Below are 8,539 nucleotides of genomic sequence, written 5' to 3' on the forward strand. Positions count from 1 at the left end.
CAGTGACACTCCACACATCCGCCTCCTGCAGCCCCCCAGTGACGCACCACAGGTCCCCCTCCTACAGCCCCCAGTGACACAGTGCATGGTCTGGCTCCCTACCACAAGTGGCGGTGGTTACTGCTGGGTGTGGTTTACATTGCTGTTCTGAGTGAGTGCTCAGACGTCTACTCATAGCATCCTTGGACTTCACTTGTGATGAGGAAGGTGTGAACACGCGAACCCCACAGGCCCATAGCTCACGGGCCATCTCAGTGCAAAGTCTGAACCACCCCTGCCAGCGAACATGGGGACTTGGGCTGGTGTCATGGTGAGAACGCAACAGTGGGAACCACAACAGATCACGCGGCTGCGTCCAAACCGCCTGGGAGGACTCCTGGGTGCTGGGTGAGTGGAGCCAGGAGGGGTAGGTGGAGACGCCAGGCCCCACCAGTCAGGTACCCAAGGTGCCTCCTTGCATCACCCACCAGCTGCCCCCACCCACCGTACCCAGGTCCCACCAGACTGCTCGCCCTCACAGGCTTGTGGACATGCCCAGGAGGCCGCGCAGTCACACGGCCCGTGCTGGAGCACGCTTTGCAGCACCCCCTCAGCCTGGGGCTGTTTTCCGGCTGCACGCACTTCTGGGCCAGAGAACACAGACCAACCACTAGAAACAGCTCCCCCGGGGCCACAGCCCTGCTCTGGGGCAAGCCAGGTGGACACCTGGGACTTCCAGGGTTCCATGTGGGGCTCCGTCCTCATTCTGGTGGGCCCCGCATGCCCTCCGTGCCCCTTAGACACTTTCCGGCAGAAACAGCAGACGCCACGGACAGGACGGACCACAGCTGTGCTCTGCCGCCAAGCATGCAGGAAACCCTCCCAGAGGATGCCTGTCCTCGCCCAGAGCGCACTGGGGGCCGGGTGGCAGCAATCGGGCCCAATGCCCACACAGCCCAGGTCCCTGGACTTCATCTGAGGCAGTGCCTCCTCCACAAGGTCACAGAGAGACCAGCCAGCTTCGCTCTGCTGCAGACGCCAGGAACCCCTACCAACCTGACATCTCTTAATATGGGCTCGGCTTCCACGACCATGAATTCGACTTTTCAAAGCTTTTTATCTTCAGGATCCCCAGGCAGAACCGCGTCCTGTCTCGGAGCCTCATCCCACGTCCTTAATTGTCTCGAGCCAAAGCGCTCAGGCTTCTGATCCACGGCAATCACTGAAGCCTGCGTCGGGGTCAAAGTCTTACTAAAAATCAAACACAAGAGACACATTAAAACGCCATCAAAGGTCCGACCAGAACTCACAGACTCCAGGAAACGCCACAGACGTGGACCTCGCTGCAGCTGCCACACCCAGGGCTGCTGGCTGGGACCTACCTGGACTCAGGGGCCTGCCGTCAGCCAGGGGCCCTGGCTCCCGCCAAACATGTGAGGGGCACTCACCCCGAGGTGGCAGTGCCAGGCCCGAGACCGGGCTCCAGTGGCCCCTATGCCACCTCTTGGGAACCGCCCCCCAGGGCTAAGGCCACCCCCACAGGCTCTAGCTGCACCCAGATGTCCCCAGTGTCCAAGAACCAGGGGACAGAGGACAGGACAGAGGGTGCGTGCTGTGGGCAGGGAAACTGAGGAAGGCTCTGCCTACTGTTCTGGAAGCTTCTATCTCATGTGACCAATTCCCAGGAGCCACCGGGAAAGGTGCTGCCGGGTTTTCAGCATCCAGCCTGCCACTGCCAGCCCTGGGCCATGCCGTCTCCACCTCTGGCCCTCAGAGCACCCCAGCGACGCTCCCTTGATTGTCCCGAAAGCACTGCTCAGCTCTTCCTGACTGCTAGGCCAGGGCCTGGCAGGAAGCTGAGGGCACGGACCTTGATGGCCAAATGCACAGCGGCGGGGGGGCACCTGAGGGGCCACGCCTTCCAGGCACGCAGCCCTGGGATGTACAGGGAGCTGGGAGTGCCCATGATCACCCGGCCCTGGGGAGGGTGTCACTGAGCCGCCCACATCCGGCCCCTGCTCTGGCATGAAGACACCACACAGGGGCTGACCCCAAGGTGCAGCTGATGTCTGGCGGACCAGGCCAGGAGCCGGCCACCAGCCGCAGTGCGCAGGCACAGGCAGAGGCGACTGCCTGCCAGGCCAAGAGGTGCTGCTCAGCCCGGCCTAAGACCCTGGGGGTGCGCTGGGAGGCCGCCCCTGCCAGAGGCCTTACAGACGAGTCTCCGCCCCTCACTTCCCTCTGCAGGATTCAAGCACACCTGCCGACCGTCTCCAGCCTCCAGAGACACCACTGCATGCGGTGCAGCCCCACACACGAACACACCTCCCATCCAGGGTCCCTGACGCCACTCTTCATGGCAGGCGCTACGTGGGGCTCCCCTATGGAGGACCCTAGAGCAACACGGTGGAGTGGGATCCCCCTGCCTGAGCCTGGGCCCCCGACAACCTGTGCTGGGCCTCGACAGCGGGGTCCCCGCCCCCTCCAACCCCCCCACCCCTGCCCCCACCCACTGCACCTTGATCCTGCGTAAAAACAGAAACTAAAAGGACAGGAGAAAACAGCCTCAATGTTACACCTCCACCACAAGCAAGCCTGGCCAGGGGACAAGGTGCCGCATCATCCATGCCCAGCCAAACGCATCAATACCGGCAGACACTCATCAATACTGCCCATGGCGGCCCGGTACTGGCTGCTGCTCCTCAAGACTGGCCAATACTCATCAATACTGCCCATGGTAACACGGCACCGGCTGCTGCTCCTGGAGACTCTTAGATACCCCTCAATGCTACTCAGTGCTTGTCAGAACCGCCCAGTACTTGCCCACACCTGTGGCTCCAAGGAGGAAGCAGATATGGGAAGGCCACCTTGGCCCTCCTGAAGGACCCTGCAGTGAGGAGGCATGGGCTCCCGAACTAAGGGACCTGTGACAGGGCTCCTGTGGCCCTCTGCTCCCGGGGCTGGCCCTGCCAGTGCTGAGGGGCTGCACCCTGTGCCACAGGGACTTCCTGCGGCTCCTTGTTCCAAGGCTGCCCCGGTTCAGGACAGACACCTGAGGGACAGGACCTGGTTTTCCTCCAGGGGCCTCTGTCTTGAAACAGCCCTGGGGTGAGACTGTCCTTAACTTTGGGGGAGGTCTGCCCACCCTCTGCCCTACCCTGGGACCACGGTGCACCCACAAAGCAGCCCCCTGCCAGGCCGAACCTCCCGCACTGACACCCAGCGTCCGAGTCCCGGAGCTCCCAACAGGTGCGATGTCCGGAGGCCCTGGGCACCTCATGCCAGGGAGCTGGCCTCCCAACAGCCCTCCTAGCTGGCCAGTTGGGAGTCAAGGGCTCCAGTCTATATCTCCGTCACACGCTCCGAGATGAAGGCACATAGCTCCCAGAGGGGCCTGCACCATCCAAACCCAGGACCCACACTGCTCTTCCTTATTAAAAATTCACGGCCACACATGGCTCTCAGTTCCGCAACATGAGGACAGTCTCCAGGTTCACATCCTGCAGACGCTGGGGCCTCCTTCGACTTAACCTCACATTGTAAGAAAGCCCTCAACAGACCCACAGGGGAAACTGAATGTGGGGCGCACCCGAAGCTTGTGCTAGCTTTCTCACTTTCCTGCAAATCTCAGACTATTCTAACAAAAAAATTTCTTTTAAAGAAGACGAGGTTGACGTGAGGGGCAACAGCCCCCAGGGTCTCCGGAGGCATCAAGTCCCAGGAGGCTGCACGGTGGGACTTGATGCCTCTGGAGAGGATGACCCTAGGGCCTCCAGACCATGTGCCAAAGCCATCTCTGCACACATCACCAGCTGCCTGCCGGATCCTCCCTCCTGTTGGCCACACCTGCCCACTCGGCCCTAAGTCACGTGTGTGCTGGGCATCGGTCCACTCTGGAGAGAGACCAGGGTAGCCCCTTGCACTCCGGGGGTCACCAGAGGCTGGGACCTGTCCCCCCCCACCAGATAGCCACAGAAGGTCTCTGGGCTTTGGGTTTGCAGGAAGTCCCAGGAGACTCCAAGATGTGCCAGAACCAAGCAGCTGCTTGGGGTCATCTCCAGCCCAGGCTGCGCCAGTCCCCTCAGGTAGGACTTGGGGGTTGGGAGTCCTCTGCTGGCTCTTATCTCCTCCTAGAGCTCTGATGAGATGTCAGACTCAGCTGTCCAAACTCACCACGACAGCACTGTTCCTTCCCCAGCCTCAGTGCCTGGCCCCATCCCGGCCTGCTCGGACACAGCCTCGGCAGCCGCCGACCCTCCAAGTCCCTCCGCAGGTCAGCCCTGCTGGGCCAAGTCCCCAGGGCCAGTCCCCTGCCGTCCCCCACGGCCTCTACCAGAATATGAGTCCCCAAGGCCCTTCCTCACCAACCCCATCTTCTTCCCCCTCCCCACAGCAGCCACTAAAGCTGCTGCCCAGGAAGGCGTTCCCCAACCTCCAGAAGGGCACCCTTGGGCTGGCAGTCTCACCGGCCCTCACCCTGCCTTCTCCCCATAAGCCCTGATGACTCTGGGCTAAAAGTCCGGCACTGCCCCCAGTGGCCTTCTCGTGACAAAGCTGTCCTGCCATGAGTCCCCTGGCACAGCCACCTGGGCATTGGTGAGATGCCTCCTTTGGCTGTCCAGGCTGAGCTGCCCAGACAGGGGCTGACAGCGATGAAGGCTGCACACAGCCTGACCCAGAGCCCTCCAGCCCCGAGATGCAGCCGCCTGATGCCCCAAGGGAACTGAGTCCCTGCCTGTAATAACAGAGAAGGCCAGTCCGCCAAGAGGAAGCCCCACAACAGCATGGGGCCACCAGAACTTCCCCCAGACAGACACCGCCGGCCACCCATGGGCCAACGCGGCACCTCCGACGACAGCACCCTGTGAGCCAGGGAGCCACGGCGCTCCACAGGGCCTGTGGGGCCACGCCGCAGCTCAGAGAACACAGAGTAGGAGCTGTAATCAAAGGCACGGGTTTGCCACCAAGACTCCTCTCCAGGACTTCGTGGATTCACACGTTCCCACGTTTGTTCAGCGAGCACATGCAGACGCCTTGTGAGCTCCAGCATCCCCCAGAACGCCACCTTCCCAGCTCCTACCACGTGTGGGGTAGCTGGGCTACCCCCTTCCTGGCCCTCCCAACAGGACGTTCTACACACGATACTGCTTGAGAGGCAGTCTCGGATGCCTCAGCCTCATGCCAGCCAGGCAGACAGGGCAGCCTAGCAGCCCGCACACCACAGAGGAGCAGCAGGCCAGGGAAGCACGGGCCCCATCCGGCCTGGGGAGTTGATGGCGGTGCCAGGGGAGGGTGCGGAAGGGGCCTGGTCCCACCACCACCCACGCCTCTCAGGGCCACAGCCCCAGTGCCTCCCCATCCAAACCAACCCTGGACCTACTGGGCTTCCCGCGGACCATCCTCACTGTCCTTCAACACACACAAGCTGGCACTGCCTGGGGCCACCCAGAGGGACAAGTCAAGGTCAGTGTTCGGCTTGACAAAGAACCATCCAAGAGATTTCCGGATTCACAGAAAAAAAACAAACATTTCCTCAAGGGAGACACCACATTAAGTGTGTGGTTGGAAGGACTGCTGTAAGGGACAGTCAAGTAACACAGGTGGCACCTTGTAGGTTACCCCAACCCAGTGGGGGGGGGAACAGCAGTGGGCTCCGGCCACTGCAGCAGACAATGGAGGACCCGGGGGACCAGATGCTCCCAGCACAGAGTTTTTGCCCACCAGAGGACCCCGGCGCTCTGACCAGGCGCTGATCAGTGTTCCCTCGGGCGACGCAGTTCAACCACAGAACCCATACAGCAACCCCTGCAGCCTCCACCACCTCCTGGCCACCCCGGGCCCTGAGCCAGGCCTCAACAGCACCCCATCAGCACCACCTGCACGGAGCCCTCTCCAGCCCCGAGTGGAGTGGAAAACAAGTTCTTCTGGAAGGAGAGTCACCCGAGGTAAACACCTCACAGGGCACACACTCTGACCTGGGCACTGCATGGGGAGTGCCAGGGCACAGCTGGGCACAGAGCACTGCAGGAAGCCTTCTCAGCAAGACTCGTGGTGCCAGCCGCACACCTCTTGGCTCTGGGATGGCACTGTCAGCTCAGGCCAGGTCACACTCTGGAAGTGCTGGCCACAAGAAGTTGAAAAGGCGACAGTCAGGGGAGAAAAACCAGAAAAACTACCAGGCTGGTGGGGAGCCCGGTGTGGCTGGACGCCACCTCTGAGCCCCAAGGAAGTGAGAGGGCTTCTCCAGCCTGAGCCTGTTTCCTGGACAGCGGCGCTGCTTCTGCCCAGGGTTCCGCAGCAAAGATTTACTCGCAGAGTGGCTGTGAGTAGTGGCTGTCTGCTGGATAACCGAACCTTACACTACACATGTCCAAAGAGTGGTGGCTCCTGACCCTGGGGGAGGCAGACAGGGCCAGCCTGGCGGGGGCGACTCAAGCCCAACGGACTGGGCCCAGGCTCAGCCCACTCAGCAGAGGGACAGGACCAGCCCCGGGCCAAGCCTCCTCTCCCCCACTGCCGTATCCTGAGGTTAATGACAAATGTGTAGAAGGGAAGATCCCACTTACTGACATCCCCAACCATACGTCCACCTCTCAGAACTAATCACTGTCCTCGTCAAACATGACAGGATGAAGTGCACGTTGGGGACATGGCAGACACCCCAAAAATGGCCGGGCAGGCAGACGAGGCACCATCAGGAGTGACCAGATGCGACCCCCAGTGCATGTCCCTTCCAGAGCTCTGCAGACGACTCACAGACAGAAGCAGGTGCTCAAAGATGGGTGACAGAACCACAGAGAGCAAAAGGCGTCTCCGGAGCCGACAACACCAACCAGGAGCCAAGCCCAGACCCCAAAAAGAGGTGGCCAAGCCTGGGCCAGCAGGGGAGACCCGGGAGGCCTGGTACTGAGGCCCAGGGAAGAGCCACGCCCGACAAAGTTCCAGGACAGAGAAAGGGGTCCCACAAACCGCAGCTGTCATCCTCAGCTGCAACGGTCCCACAACCCGGAGCTGTCATCCTCAGCTCCCACGGTGCTGCCCCAACACTGCCCCAAGTCACAGCTGGAGACGCAGCCGCGCAGAGGCCACCCGCTGGCCGGGAAAGGCCGGGACGGCCGAGGTCACTGCGCTAGCTCAGGGGGACAGCCGTGGTGAGGCCCAGCCGCCAGCGCCTTTTTTTCCCTGAGGAACGTGCACTCCTTGCCGAGCTCCTTCACACACGGTGGAGAGGACTCGGGGGGGTTCGGGCTCCACGGAGCTCCACGGAGCACCCTGCGCACCCGCCGCCTCGGCCAGACTCCGGGCCCTGTAACCCCGGCTCTCAGGGTTTCACCTCCCCAACTCGGAGCACCGGGAACAGCGAGACCGCCCTTCCTTTTCCCCACTAGAAGGGACTCTGGCCCCGACCCGGCTTCTAGACACCGGTGCCCTTGGAGGCCGCTCCCGGGCAGAGAAGGCTCCAGCCTCGGCCCGGGGCTCAGGCGCACTGGCTCCGCCTTTGCAGCCGAGTCGAAGGTGGGGACAGAGGCTCCGCGGAACGGCCCGGGACGGCCCAGAACGCGGCACTGCAAGATGGCGATGCCCACGGGCCCGGCGCCGGCCCAAGCTCGCTGCTTCCGCAGCCCGCGGGGAAGGCGCCCCAGGACCAGGGCGGCACCAGGCACGAGGAGGCGAGGGCGCCGGGCCGGTCGGGGACTTCGTGGGGACGGAGACCCCCGGGCCCTCCCGCGTCACCGCCGGGCACTGCGCTTTGGGCACCGTCTGAGGGCGGCGGCCTCCTCCGCGGTCAGACCCGGTGCCGGGCCCCGTCCCCTTCCCCCACAGCGCGCCAGCCCCCGGGCGGGCAGGGCGCGCTCCCGCGAGTGGCCCCGGGAGCGCGCGCCCCAGAACGTCCCGAGCTGCGCAGGGCGCACCCCACACCTCGGCCCCGCAGGCCCAACCGCGGGGTCATGACCGGGGACTGGGTCGCGGCCGGGGATCGGGACTCAGGGGGCCGTCCCGGGACCCGTGGGGCTGGGGCCAGTGGACCCGGGGATCCGGCGGCGCAGCCAAGAGGCCCGCAGGCCCCTTTGTGTCACCTGCGCGGGCCGCGGGCGGGGCGGGCGGACGACGGCGCTCGCGCACGCGCACCGGCACGCTGCAATCCGCGCATGCGCACCACCCCACCCGCGGTCCCGCCCCCGGTCGCGGCTACGCGCTGGCGCTGACGCGCACGCGCACTCGCACACAAAGCCGGCGGTCTGCGGGCGCGCGCTCAACCCGCCCCCGCGCCCCCCGCCCCCCGCCCGCGCGGCCTCCGCCCCGCCCCGCCCCCGCCCGCGGCCGGAAACGCGCGCGCGCGCGGCCTTACCCAGCGGCAGGCCCTTGTTGAGCAAGTGCGAGCTGCCCATCGAGAGGCGCGGGTGGCCGCGGGCCCCGACCACTCCGGCGCGCTCCGCCGCCGGGAGCCCGGCGCTTGGGGCGGCCTCGGCGCCGTCCGCTGCTCTGCCCGCCCGCCTGCGCCTGGCCGCCGCCGTGCCGAGTCTCCGCCGCGCCGCTGAGCCGCGCTCGGACGACCGCG

The 8,539-nt window shown here is 64.3% G+C and overlaps 1 protein-coding gene across 6 annotated transcripts in view; it reads right to left on the reverse strand.

Annotated features, from left to right (window-relative positions):
- The window catches only part of CTBP1 (C-terminal binding protein 1), a 34,820-nt gene extending 26,281 nt beyond the window's left edge, over positions 1-8,539 (reverse strand). For 2 of the 6 annotated variants that reach the window (XM_017538969.2, XM_017538966.2), the window contains exons 1-2: positions 8,330-8,539; positions 1,036-1,230 (exon numbers count right to left, since the gene is read on the reverse strand). In XM_017538969.2, the coding sequence (XP_017394458.1) occupies positions 1,036-1,042 (7 nt within the window). In that variant the 5' untranslated portion in view covers positions 1,043-1,230; positions 8,330-8,539. Of the gene's footprint in view, positions 1-1,035; positions 1,231-8,057; positions 8,131-8,329 lie in introns of those variants that run through there. The other 4 variants (XM_037742167.1, XM_017538967.2, XM_017538965.2 and 1 more) reach the window with 2 other exon arrangements.

Source organism: Cebus imitator, unplaced genomic scaffold (assembly GCF_001604975.1).
Source record: "Cebus imitator isolate Cc_AM_T3 unplaced genomic scaffold, Cebus_imitator-1.0 Scaffold117, whole genome shotgun sequence".
Classification (NCBI taxonomy): Eukaryota; Metazoa; Chordata; class Mammalia; order Primates; family Cebidae; genus Cebus; species Cebus imitator.